Source organism: Nyctibius grandis, chromosome 1, assembly GCF_013368605.1.
Source record: "Nyctibius grandis isolate bNycGra1 chromosome 1, bNycGra1.pri, whole genome shotgun sequence".
NCBI lineage: Eukaryota > Metazoa > Chordata > Aves > Nyctibiiformes > Nyctibiidae > Nyctibius > Nyctibius grandis.
This window is the reverse complement of record NC_090658.1, coordinates 62,129,801-62,148,333: the sequence shown is the minus strand read 5'-3', so window position 1 is coordinate 62,148,333 and position 18,533 is coordinate 62,129,801. Positions and strand designations below refer to the sequence as shown.

At 41.5% G+C, this 18,533-nt stretch overlaps 1 protein-coding gene across 1 annotated transcript; it reads right to left on the bottom strand.

Annotated features, from left to right (window-relative positions):
- Positions 1 to 5,917: 5,917 nt before the first annotated feature.
- On the bottom strand, positions 5,918 to 18,500 carry ADAT2 (adenosine deaminase tRNA specific 2). Its single transcript, XM_068418649.1, has 6 exons — positions 18,417 to 18,500; positions 18,057 to 18,161; positions 10,310 to 10,460; positions 9,621 to 9,727; positions 7,301 to 7,373; positions 5,918 to 7,183 (listed from the first exon to the last, which is right to left on the bottom strand). The coding sequence occupies exons 1-6, from the start codon at positions 18,468 to 18,470 to the stop codon at positions 7,143 to 7,145; spliced, it is 531 nt and encodes a 176-aa protein (XP_068274750.1). The 5' UTR covers positions 18,471 to 18,500; the 3' UTR covers positions 5,918 to 7,142.
- Between the last annotated feature and the right edge of the window lie 33 nt (positions 18,501 to 18,533).

Sequence of the window (18,533 nt, the reverse complement as noted above, 5' to 3'; positions counted from 1 at the left end):
GGGCACAAAGTGAAAAAATGCCAGACAAGATCGATAGGGAGGCACGTTCCTCAGTACAGCTGGGTCGAGCTTGGCACGGGACCAGACACAAAGATATCTTGGAGTCAGGTTTGTAACTACAGCCTCGGCACACAGGCGAGTGCTGATGGCCACTGCACAGCGCTGCCGATGGTGGGCTGAAATCTGAAATGGACAGGCAGGGGGCTCTGAACGTGAGAGCTCTGTAGCTCTGCTGCAGGGTATGAAGGAGGATTAAAGACTCACCCTACCTTGCCAAAGACCTGTGGGAACAGGACAGGGAACTGCTAGAGAGAGTCCAGCGCAGAGCCACAAAGATGATTAAGGAGGTGGAACATCTCCCTTATGAGGAGAGGCTGAGGGAGCTAGGTCTCTTTAGCTTAGAGAAGAGGAGACTGAGGGGTGACCTCATTAATGTTTCTAAATATGTAAAGGGCAAGTGTCATGAGGATGGAGCCAGGCTCTTCTCAGTGACATCCCTTGACAGGACAAGGGGCAATGGGTGCAAGCTGGAACACAGGAGGTTCCGCATAAATATGAGGAAAAACTTCTTTACGGTGAGGGTGACTGAACACTGGAACAGGCTGCCCAGAGAGGTTGTGGAGTCTCCTTCTCTGGAGACACTCAAAACCCACCTGGACGCGTTCCTGTGTGATATGGTCTAGGCAATCCTGCTCCGGCAGGGGGATTGGACTAGATGATCTTTCGAGGTCCCTTCCAGTCCCTAACATTCTGTGATTCTGTGAACGAACTGAATGAACTTTCAGTATAACACAGTGAAGTGAGTGAGCACTGAGGAAACAGCCACAGCATGGGGTTAAGGTAAAGATGGGAAAGGGATGAGTCTGAGCAGCTCCACTTGGCCCAGCTCCAGCCCACAGCAATGCCATTCCCTCACTGCCCTCTGTGGCACTGCAGCACTGCCAGGACTCTGTAATCCACAGGGCTGAACCTCCTCAAGCTGCAGCTGCCCACACCCCAGCTCTTCTCTGTGGTGGAAATGCTACTGAAGTGCCCTACATTGTAAGTGATGAAGGTTTTGTTGCAACCATGGCTGAGAGCTTCCAGCCCTCCCCATTGTCAAGGGCAGCTCGAGCATCCTGATGGAGCTCCCTGATGGGATAAACATATTTAAATATTAAAAAGGGCACTGAACAGGTATAGTTTTGAATGATTTATTCAGGCTGATGCTGCCAGTACAAGTGCTGTGCAGCATGACTGGAAAGAAGTTGCAGAGGGCAAGAAAATTAATTTCTTAAAAAAAAAAATCAAGTATTTGCTGTGTCCAGGGTCAGGTTTAGTAATAACAGCCTGGCCACTACACAAGCGGAGGGTTTCCTTGCTGAGGAGCTCTGAGTGTATGGGTGAGGCTAGAGCACAAGAGGGCAGCTAGGTAATTTTGTTCCCAGGCTAAACTGACTTCATTTGCTTGTACCACGGCATTCAGGGGAGTTCATGCTGTGATTTGTAAACCACAGGTAACATGAACTGCTCTCCCTCTGTCCACAGCACTCCTGCTAGGAAGCTGCTTCTCCTCAGTAGAGTCTCCCTGCTCGAGGGTGAGGGGCTCAGTAAATGAGCTGCTGCATCCAGCACCTTGCTGGGAAGATTTTGTGAAGGGAAGATTGCGTTGGGTCCTCACAAAGTGCTGGCACACGTGCCGACATGTCTGTTCTGAGGCAGCAGAGGTGGTCTGCTGGGGAGTTAGGAGTGGAGTTTACCACAGGTCCAGTCCCCTACAACCTCTTTTCCTGCTCAAATTTGTCAAGATCTTTTTTTCCAAGAAAAGCAAGGTTTGCAGGGAGACGATATATACAAAGATGTACTTACTTGTTTTGGTTTTACTTCCATTAGGTGTGTGGAAAAAGCTGGTAAGCTTTTGAACTCAGTGTCCCTACAGCTGGTTGTTGAAAAGCTTGCCTGTTTTTTCTGACTGTATCATTTGGCTTAGTAAAAGATACTGCCTCTCCCTACAAATCTTGTTTCTCTTGCACAATATGGCTGCACAGTTGTTTATATCCTCACAAATTAATGCAACTGTAAAGGCTACCTCTCAGACTTCAAAAGGGAAAGTAGGAATCAAAGTCATGGGGAGTGTCAATTTTTATTATGCTGCCTCCTTGCACATAGAGGAAGCTCCGAAGGTTAGAGAAGTGCTCCGATGAAGCTTCCCCTGTATGTGAATGTGAAATCCTGATGCTGCAAAAACCAGTGGCCGGGCAATTTCCCCTCCAAGAGCACGACGATCTGAGTCACTTCTTAATTTCAGAAGCTGTCCCTGCTTTACCCAGCAACACGGGCGACCCCCACAAGTGCCACCGCAGCTGAGGCTGCCAAGTGCAACCGTCGCTGAGGCCAGTGTATCGCTCTTCAGCCAGACAGCAGCAACGAGCCCAAGTCACTGCCCCTGGGAAGGGCAGAGTTAATTATACAACGCTAAATGCTCAGGTCTACAGAGCCCTTCATTTTACTTTACACCCCCCCTTTTGTTTTTTAATCATTTAGATTTTTTAAAAGACAAAAGGAAGGCACCATGTGAAAACATCACTATGGAAACATCACGGGCTCACTTGTACTTGCCTGCCAAGCAACTACCTAACTGAAGTTTTACATCCCATTGGATCACTGTTGGCCATCTGCTCTCCTTCAAACTTCTCTGAATTCCTTATTTCCCTGAAAAGTTCATTTTTAGAAAGGAGGGAGGAGGAGGCAAGGGGAGAATCCGGCATTCTTGGCAAGCGCAGAGCTATTGTGAAAAAGGAAGATAAACTCACTTTGGGGCAGCCCCTTAAAAAGACAAAGATCCATGTTTTGCAAAGTAATTTCATAGAAAATACTGTTTCTAGATGCACCTTAATGATAAGAGTATATATTGGCAGCCACAAGGCAAAACAAATAAGCAGCTGCTTCTAGTACTCTCGCACTAATTGTCTTCCTCTCCCCTTCTCTCATTTAGCATCACATGCATTTTCTTCTAAAATGTAACAGTTACTGCCTGCACTGGAGTTGTTGGCTGCAGGCTCCCCAGCTTGCTCCAAATAAAACACAGAAATAGATTTCCTGCCAAGCACCAGGGAAGTCTGAAGACTTTAGTTTTTAAAAGTATAATCTTTTTATCAGTGCCCTAAGCCTTGCCAAAGGTAATTATGGGCCATGGCGCATTTACATTAACGCATAGGACCTACAGACATTTCAAAAGCTTAATGGAGAAACGCCATAAATGTACATATCAAAAAATAAATTAATTAAATTAAACTGTCATGTAAAGATATCACTTAATTTTGCAGAGCGGAAGGCGCTCTTAATGGGAATGGAATGGATCAGTGAGCATTTCAAAACCCAAAGCTGTAATTTAAATTCAGGCTCTCCTCTAGTGTGCAAGTCACAAGACATATTTATTATAGCCTTGGATTGTCAATTGTAATCGGTTTAGCAGAGACAAAGCCGTGTTGTTTTGCTTCCTTGCCCTCCTAGCTGGTCCAATATATTTTGATGTCAGACTATTGACAAGCAAACCAAAGGCTGAAATAAAATCATGTTAGCCTGTGATGAACTGGCAAAAATGCAGTCCAAGGTAAATGTAATGCTGAAGCCTACGTATTTATTTATCAAGCAGCAAGGGAAAAATGGTAATGATGTGAAGCATTTAAACTTCTTTAAATAAACCAGTTGAATATATTCACTGCTGCTTTTGAGGCCTGCTATGTGGCAACAAATAGATAAAAATAAGTAAAAGCACTGTGAAAATGAACAGCATAATTTGTAAGCTGCTGCTCTGTTTTCCAGGTGGCAGTAACAATTACAGTTGTTGCTCTTGAGACTCTTTTAGGACTCGAGACAAAGCCTGAGACCTTGGTCCCCAGCAAGCCGACAGCAATGCTTCCAGGCTGTGCAACCCATCAGCCCTTGATTCCTGGGGTGCCTCTGGCATGGATTGCTGCAGGATTTTACTTGGTAGCAACAGTTATAAACCAAGCCTGTGCTTCCACAGTCATGAGCAACTGTCCTTCTCACTGAATAAGCATTCCAAGACCGGTTCAATTCTTTTTCTGGACATTCTTCTTGCTGTATTCTCCAAGTCTCTTTCTTCTTAAGTTCATTTTCTGATCTGGAGCAGTGAAACTGGTCAGCTCATCGGTCTATAACTGTCATGGCTGCCTCCTGCCTTCTTCCAGCCCCTGTGTTGAGCTTAGCCATGGAGATGATGTTTCTCTGAGCCTGAACCTAGAGCCTTCTGCCCAGGATCTCCGTAATTTCTTATGGAGCACTCAAGCTTGTGAGTCTGACTCTGAACAGCGCTGACAAAACTCATGGTTAGGAAGAGCTGCAGCACATCAGACAGGGACAACTGCCCCAGGCGCACCTCTGAAGGCAGGGGCAAGTGGAGGCTCAACAGGACCAGGCTCTGTGGGCTCCTGCTACCGTGGTGGGAGCCTGGCCATTTGCAGGGAGGGAAGACGGCACTGTCTGGGGGCAGAGATGAGGAGATGGCTGCATGCGTGCCAGTTGTTGAGATGTCATGCCATGGCTCTGACGAGCAGCTTGTCTTCAAACACAAGTTAATTTCTTTCTTTTATAAAAATACCTGCGTATTTGCATTTGTTCTTACTCACACAAGTGACAGGATTTTAAGGAGAACAGGCTACATTTTTCCTTCCGGTGTAATCTTTTAGCAGTTTGTTCCCCAAACTAATTATTATACTTTTTTTAAAAAACAAACAAACAAAAAAAAAAAACCAACCAAAACAAACCTCCCACCACACCCCAAAAAAACCCACGCATCCAAGTGTGCCTCTTCATACTAGACTGGTTTTTTTTGCTCACACATTACACTACACAATAAACAGAAGCATCTTTTATAACCTTTCTGTAATACAAGTTTTTAGCTTGCTACGCTATTCCTCTTTCTTGCCGCTTTTCTAAGATGCACATTATTACCCTTGAACACTCTTAAGAGAAATTTTTATTTTTGTCACCCTCTTCAGCCTCCTTTGGCTTTGAGTGGGACTTAAACTGTTTTCTAAGTGACAGGTTACCACTGATTGCTGTTCCAAAATATTTCTGTTCCACTTTTAAGGACTGCACAATAGGACACAGCTTTTGAAGTGTGTTTTGTCCTACTACCAGTAATCTTTCTACGTATTTACATGGCTCCTACTGTCACACTACCCAAATGCTTACAACATTCTTCTTCGAAAGAAGGCAGTGGGGAATGAAAGCGTTTACATGGCTCCTACTGTCACACTACCCAAATGCTTACAACATTCTTCTTCGAAAGAAGGCAGTGGGGAATGAAAGTGTTCTTAGCCACTTTGCAGAAGAACAGGTGCTGAGAGATTTAGGTTCTGGTCCAAAACAATATGCAGGCTCCAAATCCTACTCTCACTGATGTCAGTGACAAGCCAGAAGTCTAATGTCTTCCTTTGATTTGGACTTCAGTGACTTCTTCAAGGTTTAAGAAAATTATGGTCCAGGTGAGAACTGAATGTATGCATCTGTATAGATAAATAGCTATCTTACATCACCAGCCAAATACCATAACCACAGGTGTGACCGTTTCTTTCCACTAAAGCCCTTGCAGTCATTCAAAACGGTCTTTTCTTAAACAGCTTTTCCAGCTTAGCTGTCTGGTTCGGGAGCCCTCACAGCTCCGAAGCTGATGAAATCTACAAACACAGTCATAACTTCTTTTGCTTATGGAAAGGAAAAGACTCCGAGTGCTGTAATAGGCAGGAGAATAGGACAGGTCACAGGTGTCAGTTAAAGGGCTTAAGCTGAAGGAATATTATTTCTAAACTCTGAAAATAGCTATTATGGTAAAAACACTTCTTTCTCATGTCACTTTGTAAACAATAAGTAAATACACAAAATACAAATTCAAAGCTATTAGTAGCAATGGTGACAAAGTAATGCTTTTAATGCTCTTTTAAAAAACACTTTTGAAAGTATTTATTTGAAATACCTAAAAGGTTTAATTGTATTCAGTTTTTATAGTCCTAGAATTCTAATCACTTTTACATTAAAAAAAAGTTAAGGCATTCCTCAAATTTCTGAATATCAGCCAAATAAACTACAAACAGTTTCATGCTTAAGATAAGTATCCACTAAGAAGTAAGTAACCAAGACTGAATTGTACTTGTATTCTTAATTCATTAGTGGAACTGTAAGGCCCTCTTCTGGATTACAAATTATTGCATGGGCAAGCAAAGTGCACAGAAATGACAAAGCCAACCAATGCTATGAAAAGATAAATATCTCAAAGTACTATTCTTCGTACTATTACCAATTTCATTTCCTGGTTTTCACATGTATCTGCCCATCTCAGTTACTCTAATTTAGTAGCTGAGAACAACTTCAATTTCTTAGCGGATTCTTAACGATAAAGCATTTCTTATGCTAACATTCACAGGAGGAGCAGACAGTCTAAAGAGAGTTGTGGAGAGTTTCTCCACAACTTTGTATGAAGATGCTGTGTGGCTAAGTGATGCTTGCTTATGCTTATTAGCAATAGCATACACAAACTGAGACATGTGATTCTGCATATATACCTGTCTATGTATGTATGAGACTTTCAGAAGTTACATTTGAAAATGTGGCATATGCTAGAGGGAGTGTAAAAAACGATGAAGAACCATTACAATGGTCTTATCTCAAATCTTCAAGGACTGTACAATTCCTTATATGTCTTTTGATTAAACATACACACAAGGACTGTGAAGGTCTTACAAATGTAACCATCCAAGAGATTCACTTGGATTTGCCTAAGCAAACATTTACTATTGAAAAGCAAGATGCTTCTCCACAGACAGAAGGAAATATTCTAGAATGTGCTGTACAGAATGGCATCATTTTAATGGATCCATCTGGCTGTAAACAAGTGAACTTGAACCATAAATTTTCCTCTTCCTAAAAACAGCCATTTATTCTTCTGCTTGGTCATGTATGATAACAAGAGTTCACTTACATAGAAGCACAAGAACAGGTAGTAGGTATCCTATTAGTAAAAACTTCGTAAAGAACATTAGACATAGTTTAATTGGACAGTACATTTTAAAAAAGAAGGATGCTGAAGAAACCTTCCTGTATCATTTTCTGGTAAGTTTCTGTCTCCCATCAGCGTAGGGCTAATTACGATTGTCCTTTTTCCGCACTTTTGATTTTGGTGCTGCCAAGAAGAAACAGAAAGGGAAAAAAACATCAGAAGTGAATTACAGTAATACCAGTGTCAGCACTCTTTTAAATTAGGTTGGGATCAAAATGGATCCATTAATGTGAAACCTACCATTGGGATTTTCTTGTCTGTAGAAAGCTTTTAACATTTCCACCGCTTCTTTGGCACGATAGCCAGAAACGCACTGTTCAAATTAGAATGATGTTCATGAGCGCATCAGAATAACATATTCTATGCTTCACAATCATGCCTTAAGTACAGAATAATTGTAAACAACTGTACTGTCTATTCCACTAATTTAAAATGTGCCTTTAACTATTTGGGGGTCAGAAAATCTATTTTTCAGGTTGAATACCTCATACATTTGAAAAATACTACGTTGAGGCTTAGTAGAGTAAATAATATATCATAGAATGGTTTGGGTTGGAAGGGACCTGACCTTAAAGATCATCTAGTTCCAACCCCTCTGCCACAGGCAGGGACACCTTTCCACTAGACCAGGTTGCTCAAAGCCCCATCCAATCTGGCCTTAAACACTGCCAGGGAGGGGGCACCCACAGCTTCTCTGGGCAACCTGTTCCAGTGTCTCACCACCCTCACAGGAAAGAATTTCTTCCTAATATCTAATCTAAATCTACCCTCTTTCAGTTGAAAACCATTCCCCCTCATCCTGTCACTACTTGCCCTTGTAAAAAGCCCCTCTCCCACTTTCCTGTAGGCCCCCTTCAGGTACTGGAAGGCTGCTAGAAGGTCTCCCTGGAGCCTTCTCTTCTCCAGGCTGAACAGCCCCAACTCTCTCAGCCTGTCTTCATAGGAGAGGTGCTCCAGCCCTCTGATCATCTTCATGGCCCTCCTCTGGACTCGTTCCAACAGCTCCACGTCCTTCTTATGTTGGGGGCCCCAGAGCAGAACACAGTATTCATGGTGGGATCTCACTAATAACTTAAAGTTAGGCTTAGTAACTTATGTAAAATTTTTATGCAATCTCCAATTTCTTTCTTAGTAATGTCTTTCCAACTTACTCCATATACTCTTCCAGCACTTGGAAGTATGAGAGACATACACCTAGGTATTTGTAGATAAGATTCCTACCAGACAACATATGTCCACACACCTATTCTTCATTCATAACAGTCACCTCTCAGTCCTTTTTGGTCCTTCCAAAATATTTTTCCAGGCCCTGAACATTAATGACAAAGTGTTTAAATGTCACTAACACTAAATGAATCTCCACCCACACTAGGAAATAATTACACCTATACATCCCACTGCCTACAGAAACAAAGGAAGGATTTGTAGTAGCAAGAATCTTCTCCTTTCTTTCTTCTGAACATATAGAAAAACTAAATAGCACGTGCCAATGTTAGCAAATGAACACTCTTCCAGTACGGACTATACAAATTAATTCAGATGCTAGTCTCACAAACACCCTGACAGAAAGATGCTTAATATGTTTACACTGGACTGACAAACAGTATTGTCTTGCTGACTAAAATTCTTTCTAAGCCTTGAGCCTTTAGTGCTTATTTACTATGCTGAAATATATTACTTACTTTTTACATTCATTAAAGCATAAAAGTTAAGTGTGGAAAAGAACTCCAAGAACCCTAATCAGTATCCTTGTATAAGGCAGGATCACCTACAGCTGCGTATAATGTAATAAATATAATGCTATAAATACTGTCTATCTATATGTATGTATAGGTATACAGGTACACTAGCATAATACTGTAAAACATGTAGATTTATGTATATTATACCTCCACTGAATGCTCGTCCAGCCTTTAAGTGACAAAGATGCCTCATTCTCCCCAGACACTCTCTTCCAGTCCTTCAGTATCCTTACTGTTCAGAAAGTTTCCCGATATCTAAACTAAATCTCCTGTTACTTTTGCAGTCCATACTTATTTTGGGATTTGAACTACATGAAGTAGATCTAAGCTAATGCATTTTACCTCATATATGGATAGACTGGGAGCAAAATTACAATCATTTCCAGTGGCTCAGCTAAAAACCAGTAACTTAGTAAGCTGCTGTTACTTGATCTTTATTGATTATGTGTTTGTACATTCTGCAGTTTAAAGTAATTTTTCCTTCATCTCTTCCTGCAGCATACACTTACTGTTCTAAGTATTACACATCTTTTAGATATATTTATTCCTTATCTTGTTCCACAAGTATAATTCTTTCCTTTCCTCTTTGATACATCCTTTTAAATATTTTAAGAGTGTCAGCAGGCTTTTCCTCAATTTTCTTTAATTTAATGACTTATTTTTTTTTTTTACATTATTTTCTTGTAAAGTCAAGTTTACTTGACTTCTGATCATCTTTCACCTGAGTTCTCTTAAACTGATGCATAACATTCTCAAAGCATGGTAATGAAGCTAGGCACAGCACCCTAGCTTAAAAACGAAAACATTTTATAGCTTACTTCAAATGGTTCTCCTGTGTCTACCATATCATCAGATGAGATGCTCAGAACTGAGCCACAGCCTCCAAATCGCTCGTTTTGACAGCCATATACGACCCGTGGAATTTATGTGAATGAGTTAAGGTATTAAGTTAAAGTGAAAAGCAAGCAGGAAGTAAAGTGGCCTGATTTAAGTAGTCATTAAATTTCACTAAAACATACTTGTACTTTTCAAACTAAATTAGTTTGCACTACAGTTCCTCTCTCATAAAATCAGAACTTACTTCTGAGTAACATAAGATGTATTGCTGAAGATGCACATCCAGCCTTCCTCAGAAAAGGGTAAGTATGAATCCCAAAGCAGAGGTATATAAAGCCATGGTTTACCTCTTGGTATATAAAGCCATGGTTTACAACATTCAAAACTGAACACTGAACTGAGATTAGCTCATTTTACAGAGTAACAGGTATCTCTAAAACGTATTGTTACACCCCTAAGAGAAATCATTTTTTGTCATAATTGCACCATTTCTCTTTCATTCTCGAGTCTCTCACTATTTACCATGCAGTAAGTGGAGGTGGGTGCAGAGTCTCAAACCCAACCCTCTTGGCTTTGCCTGACAGTGTCAAGTCCTTCTCTGTGGGCTCACTGCCAAAAGAGTAGCATTTTGACATATGGTTTCCCAGCACAAATACGCATGAAAGGATACTCATCAAGCGCACAGCAGCTGCACACATGATACAAGGCTCTACAGTTACATACAACACTGAGTGTGGGAACACTTCTGTATAATCTCTGTTCTGTTGCTTGCACCAGTCAAGGACCTGATCGATTGCCACCATTTCTGCGTGTCGAGTAGCCTAGGAGATAAAAATAAACATTTTCTTAAAGTTTGCGTTGATTCACAGCTTTAAGCTTCTCACTTGTACAGATACAAATGAAATAAAATGCAATGTCGTAGAATTATTCTTCCAAGTCAAAGGTACGATGTCCTGACATCTAATTTATTAATAATGGAATTATTTTCACTTCTGTTAAAGTAATGTAATGCTTTCTTGAGAAGAACTTTTTAGTACACCTCTTTGCTCGTTCAAGTTGTAGAAGAAATTTCATGCAGCCCAAACTGCAGAAGAATTACTCAACCCAAGAAAGAACATACTCAACCTCAATCTCTTATGCAGCACACACAAGATCCACAAGCGCAAACCAGTTTTTTCTTCTACCTGTTCCTAGGCAGAGGAGTCTGCTCAGAAGTTCTCCTCTCTCTGTCATGCCAGCATAGTAAGACAAGACACAAAAGCTTGACTTGGGGCTTAAGGGACACACAAAGCCCAACAGGACAGCTGATCTAGCCCATGGTGCTTCTAAGAGCAAGAATGCAGGCCAGGTTAATTTCTCTGGAAATACTAAAAAACTGCTCCTACCTGGTACCTCTTCCTCCCTCTGACAATGTTACTGTGCCTGCATGGAATGAATATGCTGTGCATACGCAATACTTTTGGTATGTTCCTGGAACTGCTTGGTGTACTGTGTAGACACAGTATTTTTGGTTTGCATCAGGTTTAATACTGCCTGAGAATAGGTACATGTACAGTAAGTCCCTCAAGTAAGAGGCAGGGATTGCAGCATATGCCTGATTACAAACAGACAGAAGAATACCGATTCCTCTTTTTTTAACCCACGACGACTGAATGATGAGCATCTCAGAGGTCACAGCAATAGCTATGGCACAAAAACCTGAACAGAAGTGTTGACTTTAATTGCAGAGAGACAAAAACAATCAGCGATGTCCCAGTATCACTCTGGAATGTCTGCAGCAGTGTGTTTTGCCAATCAAACGTCACAGCAAAAATATCACAGGACTCTCCAGTTACAAAGCCTGATGATTATTTGAATTAAGGCTGTTAGTATTTTCCTTCTTTTTAATCTATTCTGAAAAAAAGGATGTTTTTGACACAGGCATTAGACTAAGACTTAATCAATCCAAATTATACTTGTACCTCTGCTATATATGTCTTTATGCGACCTTAGATAACTTCCTCTCAATACATGAACTTGGGTTAATATTTTAGCATTGTGAAGATCTGTGGTGATAAGTGTGAGACACTCTACAATATATGGCAAAGGACTCATGTATAAATACATTAGTGGTAAGTTTAATACTGTTTTAAAATGTTTTATAACTCCTACAGAGATCTACATTGCCTATGCCTACATTAGCAAATAGTGCAGTGCAAGAGGAGTGTATCTGCAGAGCAAAAGAGCGCTGAGGACTCAACACCAGTTCAGGGGAGTTCACACTGGCCTCACTCCAGTTTAGTCCCATGGATGGTATATACCCAGCAACAGCTGGAGTGCATTAGATATGCTCCCTGAGTGCATCTTTTCAGTATAGTTTCACCTGAAAGGAAGACAGTTTGCCATCTGAGAGACACAAACCAAAGCATGGTAAGCAGACGCAATCAAGAAATTTATTCCATGAGTGCACTTGTGATCTGAACTAACATAATAATGAACCACTTGGAATGAAAACATGGATCTGAATCAATATGCCGACACGATTCCTCCAGACCTACAGTGAAATGTTGCAATGAATGTTCCCTAGTTGAATAAATGAAATCACACCAGCTGAAGTCTCAGTGAACACACGTTATGGAGACACAAAGCACAATGCCCTCCAGCAGAATGATGCCTCAGAACTAGTACAGCTACCATAACTCACAAGTATAAGTTGTGGCTATTGTAATTTTGTGCCCCTCAGATCAGAAGAGACATGAATACCATATTGGCTTTTCAACTCCTGAGCATGAATTGAAAGCATATAAGCAATAAGCCTTCATTACCAGAAGAAAACATATCTCTAAGCTACGCCACTGCTTTATACTGAGTGCACCAAGCAGCTTTTAGGCCTCTGCTGATCTTGGGAGTACAAGTTAAGAAAAAACTAAGTCATAGCGGCTTCTGCGGTAATAGAAGACAGCTACACAGAAGAGATCACACTAATATAGAATACTACTAGACTCCAGTGCATCCACATCTTAAGTAATACATACTGTTTTGGTCATCTCACCTCATGAAGACATGGGAACACCAGGACAAATTCACCACAGGGTGAGAAAGGATTATCCAAGTTACAGAACAGTCTCTGTACAGAGACTAACTAGACTATGGCTCTTAACTCACCAGACACAGTCATTAGTTTTCCAAGTTAAGATGACTATGGTAGAAGTTGATAAAAATCAAGAAAAATGTGAAAAAGCAAACAGTAAATTGTTATTTATTATTTCTCATAACAAGCAGGCACACAATGAAATTATCAGGCAGCAGATTTAAAACAAACAAAAGGAAGTACTCTTTCACAAAGCATATAATTAAATTATGGAACTCATTGCCACAGGATGCTATGGAAGCCAAAAACATAAACGAAAAGGTTTAGACAAATTCATGGAGGATATGTGCACAGACAGCTATCAGAAACAATGATCCAGATACTGTCTCAGGCTCTGGAAGTCCCTAAGCTATTCAGTTTCAGAAGTGGAAAGGATATGCAAGGGGAAGGTTTACACTACTCTCTTGTTTCTTGAGCTCCTTCCTTAAGCATCTGCTAAAGGTCCTGCTTAAAGACAAGATATGGGGGAAAAACTGACCTACAAAATAAGATTTTATTTTGTATAGACCTATGACTAGATAGTCTTTTTTATTGACTTCGTGTGTGTAAAATAACATACAAAAAAGATGATTTTCATTTTGAGTCACTGACTCGATTCATAAGCTTCTAATAAACCCCTACTACTGTTTTTTAACTTACCCAATCTTATATGTTATTTTAAAGCCAAGAAAACAAAAGCAGGTAAGAGTAGCAAGGGAAAAAGAGAATTGTTAGAGTGGCAAATGGTGTTCCAAGGAGAAATTATTTGAAGCTGACATCAGTGGGGAAAAAGCCTTGACAAAGCCTTAAAATAGTGCCCCAAACCGTGGCAAATGTTTTATAGACAAATAAAGATACCATCACTGCCCTGAAAAACTTACCTTCTAAACCTTAGACAAGAATTAACAAGTGAGAGTAAAGGCGGCCAAAGCTAGAAGTTCTATATTATCTTGTGGCTTCATTAGTAATTTAAGAGCGCAAAGAATACTTCACTTTCAGTTATCACGTACTGTACTTGCAAGATGATCTGGGCAAAGACACATGCTACAATGACCCAACAGAAGATAACAGAGGAGAAGTCTGCATGTATCAACAAAGAACCTACGACAGACAGCATTGTAGTGGGACGCGAACGATTGCATCACACATGGGAATAAAAATGCCAAAACCAAAGAGTTCTAGTTGGGAAGGGTCACAGATGTTACAAGGAAGAAAATTTTCAGGTCGGTCTGAGGCAAGACTCTGAACAAGCAAGTGTGGGAGCTGCCAGAGGGAACATGGTACTTGCATAAGCTTGCAACTGTATTGCCAGGCTGTTGAAAATTAATGTCTTATACAGACATTTGTTGCACTATTGCCCAATGAATACAAGTAACGACATGCCTAACTATTTTGAAATGCTGATGCCACAGCCATGCTCCTAAAAAAATAAAATAAAACAAACACAGCTGCATATAAACTCCCTTCTTCCAAGAGCAAATTTTTCCAGAAAAATGTGATGATGATCAATAATTTTGCAAATAACTTCCACAAAGTAAGCAGCAGTATCTCTGACATTAATGTGTTCTGCTATGGACATGCAGGGCAGAAACAAAGTATGCAGGGTGACAGGAGACAGACTGAAAAAATCTGAGAGCTTTCAGCAACTAAATCTTTTTGCCAAAATGAGCAGTTTAGGAACAGAATGAAAGAGGGCATACAGAAGACACTACCTGCTCCTAACTCCAGTCAGTGAGATCAGAGGATGCAGGGACTTACTTAAGGAGAAGTCAGGGAATTTATCTGACACAAAGCCTAGTGGCATGTTGATTCCTGAGCAAGGGCAAAATTGTAGGGAAGGACTGCAGATCTAACTGCATAAATGATCATTTTTCTAAAAGTGGAAAGAAAGTTTGCAAGGAGTGAAAAAAGCCAAGGCTAAGGGAAGACTCACCAAACATCAACCTCGCAAACCAAATTACTTAAAAAGTAAAAATGTCTTGAGACAAAACATGTGGAAGAGGAGTTAGAACTACTACAGTGACCTTGAGATGACACTCAAATATAATTACAGTACTACTGCAAAACAAAATTAATATTTTGCCTTTTCAGTAAAAATGATGTAGAGAATGTGGTCAAAAGGCAGACTAAGAGTATGGAAGCAGAAATTATAGTGTATGGGATACAGAATTATGACGTTAAAATGATGAAATTGCCTAGGGCATGGAAGAGGGATGAGGGGCAAAACACAAGTTGACAGATGATCTCCATCAGAAAAATACTAAAGAACTGGTGACCTTATTGCAGTCTACAACTACCTGAAGGGAGGTTGTAGTGAAGTGGGAGTTGGCCTCTTCTCCCGGGCAACTAGCGATAGGACAAGAGGACACAGCCTCAAGCTTCACCAGGGGAGGTTCAGGTTGGACATCAGGAAGAATTTCTTTTCAGAAAGGGTCATTAGACATTGGAATGGGCTGCCCAGGGAGGTGGTGGAGTCACCATCTCTGGATGTGTTTAAGAAAAGACTGGACATGGCACTTAGTGCCATGGTCTAGTCGACAGGGTGGTGTCAGGGCAACGGTTGAACTCGATGATCCCTGAGGTCTCTTCCAACCTGGTTGATTCTGTGATTCTGTAACTCATGCGTGAGGCTGCCAATCCCATAGCAATGCTTTTGATATATCAAGGGAGAGAATGACATGACTGAAACCTGTCAGAACAGGCAAAGTCACTGTAATGAAAACTAGGAAGGACATTCAATCATGACATCCACGGATCCAGGATAGTCTCAACAGCAAAATATGCAACATAACAAACTTTGAAGATAATATTATAAGGGTTTGTCTATAAAAGGGAAATGAATGGATTTACATAAGATACCTGACACTAAATTAACCTAGTAACTTTCCTTGACAAATGTTTTTTCTAGGCAAGAGAAACACCAATCTCACCTCTCTGAACTTCTACAAAGCACCTAACACAGCACAACATGTGGAATTATTGTCAGTCTGGGAAAAACAGCATACCACAAGAAACATAAGGTGAGCAAGCGAAGACAAGAAGTTGCATTGAAAAGGGAAATACAGACAGAACTGATTAGCAAAGATGCTAAAAAATAATCTTGCTTAAATGTTTTCAGTTGTGACATTGGCATTAACCAGAGAAACACCTACAGAAAACAGCTAACAATGTGATCTCTTTCATGTCATGAATGACATCATCAGAAGAGACAGGGTCAGAGTATCACTCAAGAAGTGAATGGCCTTATAGATGGGAGTAAAAAAAAAACAAAACAAAACAACAAATTAAGAATATCAAAACAGCACTAAAGACCAAGGCAGCTCCAGAAAAGATGGGTGGACTTACTTCCAGGAAGAGTGGGAACTATTATTGTTGTCAAACAAGGCAGAAGATAAATTTCATCTGGAATAAAGTATACAACTTTGGTTAAGTAAATTCAAGAAAGATGAATCAAAGCTGGAATGGATGTATACAATAATTACTAGAATGAACACAAAAAGAAAGCCTGTCTTCTGAGAGGAGATTAAACAGCTGGCTTGGGGAGAACAAGGAAAAACAAAAGCCAAAAGGGAAAACGACTTTAAATTCCTCCAAGCTACGTAAAATAAAGGATGATGCCGGCACAAGAACAAAGAAATATAAAGGGCCGTAAAAAGTTTAAAACTGGAAATCAGATGTTTTCTAGCCATCTGGGGAATGATGTTCTGGAGAAGTGCTCCAATGTGAGGTGGGATGAGAAATTAAGTTTCAAAATGGACCTTAAATTTATGATGTCTGCTGGAACTGCCTCAGTGATTCAAGAGGTTGGTTTTTCTTTCCCAGGATTGTTCCTAAATAATGCCAGAAATCGTTAGGAGAAAACTGAAAACAATTTCCTGCGTTCACATTTCCCAGAAAGTGCGTCTTTCAAGCTCACATTTTCTTTTACAGTATATGGAGCAACTAAATATCTGATACAAAATTTGGAAGCACGGAGTACCCAGCATTTCCAGTCACCATAATATGAGCATTTATGAAAATTAAGCCACAAAAGAATTGAAACTGGAACAAAACAGAAATTGAAAAAAAAGGACTGGCTTTCAAAGATATTAACAGTTTACTGTTTCCAAAATGGAGACAAATTTTTGAAATCAGGGTGCTTGGATTTAAGCACATACCTTCAGGCAACCCTGATGTTAATACAAAAAAAAGTCTGAAAGCTTCCCTAATATTTTAAAGTTGATTCTAATGTTGTTATCAGTCTTGTCAGTTATGTTCTGCCTGTGTGATTTTTACACAGCATTACTATCTCTGGCACAATTTTCCCAAGAAGTGTCTGCTTCCCCACAGTGTTTGCACTCATTTAACTTGAGATACCTAGCTTCTCTGTCATCTTTCCTGAGTTGTATTAAGAATTATTTTAATACATTATGGATTGTTCTGTAGCACAAGTTAGTATAATGATTCATTTTTACTGTTCAATTCTTGAGCTTAAAAGACTCATTTTCACCTTTCATTACATTTTCAGATTTGAGACATCTAATACAAGTTACAGCCAGATCCTGCAGGCAGATCTATTTATACAAAGCTTCCAGTTGCACAAAATCCCTGTTGGTTTTAATGGGTCTGTCAGCACGCATAAGCTCTAATTTGATGGCTAAAATTGCAAGCATCACGTCTAAAATTCACAAGCAATATTCTTCAGAAAGAACGACTTTGTCAAAGGAACAATTTTTGTAAACGAAGCATGAGACTTCGTTAGCCTACACATTCTGTAACTCTGCACAACTTCCCAACTCCTTGTCTTACCCCTGCCCCTTCCAAAATGAGCCTATTATTTATTTATTCCTGTATTTGTATGGCAGTTTTCCTAGAAAAGCAAGAGAGATGGATTTTAGTTTGTATTTCATTGCTTTTCAGGTAAACTTATCACATAACATGAAAAGGCTAATTTGCTAACAACATAAACCGTTTCTGGAATGTCTATGGAGAGAATTTCAACAGAAGGGCTGCACAGGTCACTCTTTTCTCACTCTTAACCCCCAGGTGACTTTAAAGGCCACCAGAGAGCACGGCTGAAACCTCGACACCTCCCAGGGACGGCCGCGTCTCCAGTTCACACCAGATGACTTTAGCTCTTCCCTGCTCCGCTTTCTCTCCCGTCGCTCCCGCCCCGCCTGCCCTCTCACCGCAGCTGGACGCTGAGACGGCGCTTTCCGAAAGCGGCCCCTGATCTCCCCGATCCCCTCCCGTGACGGCCGGGGGGTGCAGCAGCCGACCCGCGCCCTGGCAGGCGCCCGGCCCCCGGGGCCCTCCCGCCCCAACTCACGTTCTTCGTCTCGTTGACCTCGTTCCTGCCCCTCCCTATGACCTCGCCGTTGTACACCAGGAGGCAGCCGACGGGAACCTCCCCCTTCTCCAGCGCCTCCTTAGCCTGCAGGACGGACAGACAGACACAAGGAACGGGACAACGTTACCCGCGGGAGGCACGAGCCAGGCTTTAACCAACCCCCGTTCTCCCGCCCCCTCGGCGCTGCCGTGAGGAGGCCCCGACCCGCCCGCCCCGGCGCTGCCCGCTCCCCTCAGGCCTCCTCCGAGGCTTCCCCCAGCCCGAGAGCGGAGCCCGGCCGCCCGCACCCCTCACGGGCAGGGGCGAGGCGGGAGCGCCCCTACCCCCGCCCGCACTAACCACGTCGAGGGCCTGGTCCATCCAGGCCATAGCTGCCGCCTCCTCCTCCTCCATGGCCGGCACGGGCGGAGCGCGGGCGGTGTTTCCGGGGGGCCGGGCGGCGAGGCACCGCGGGCG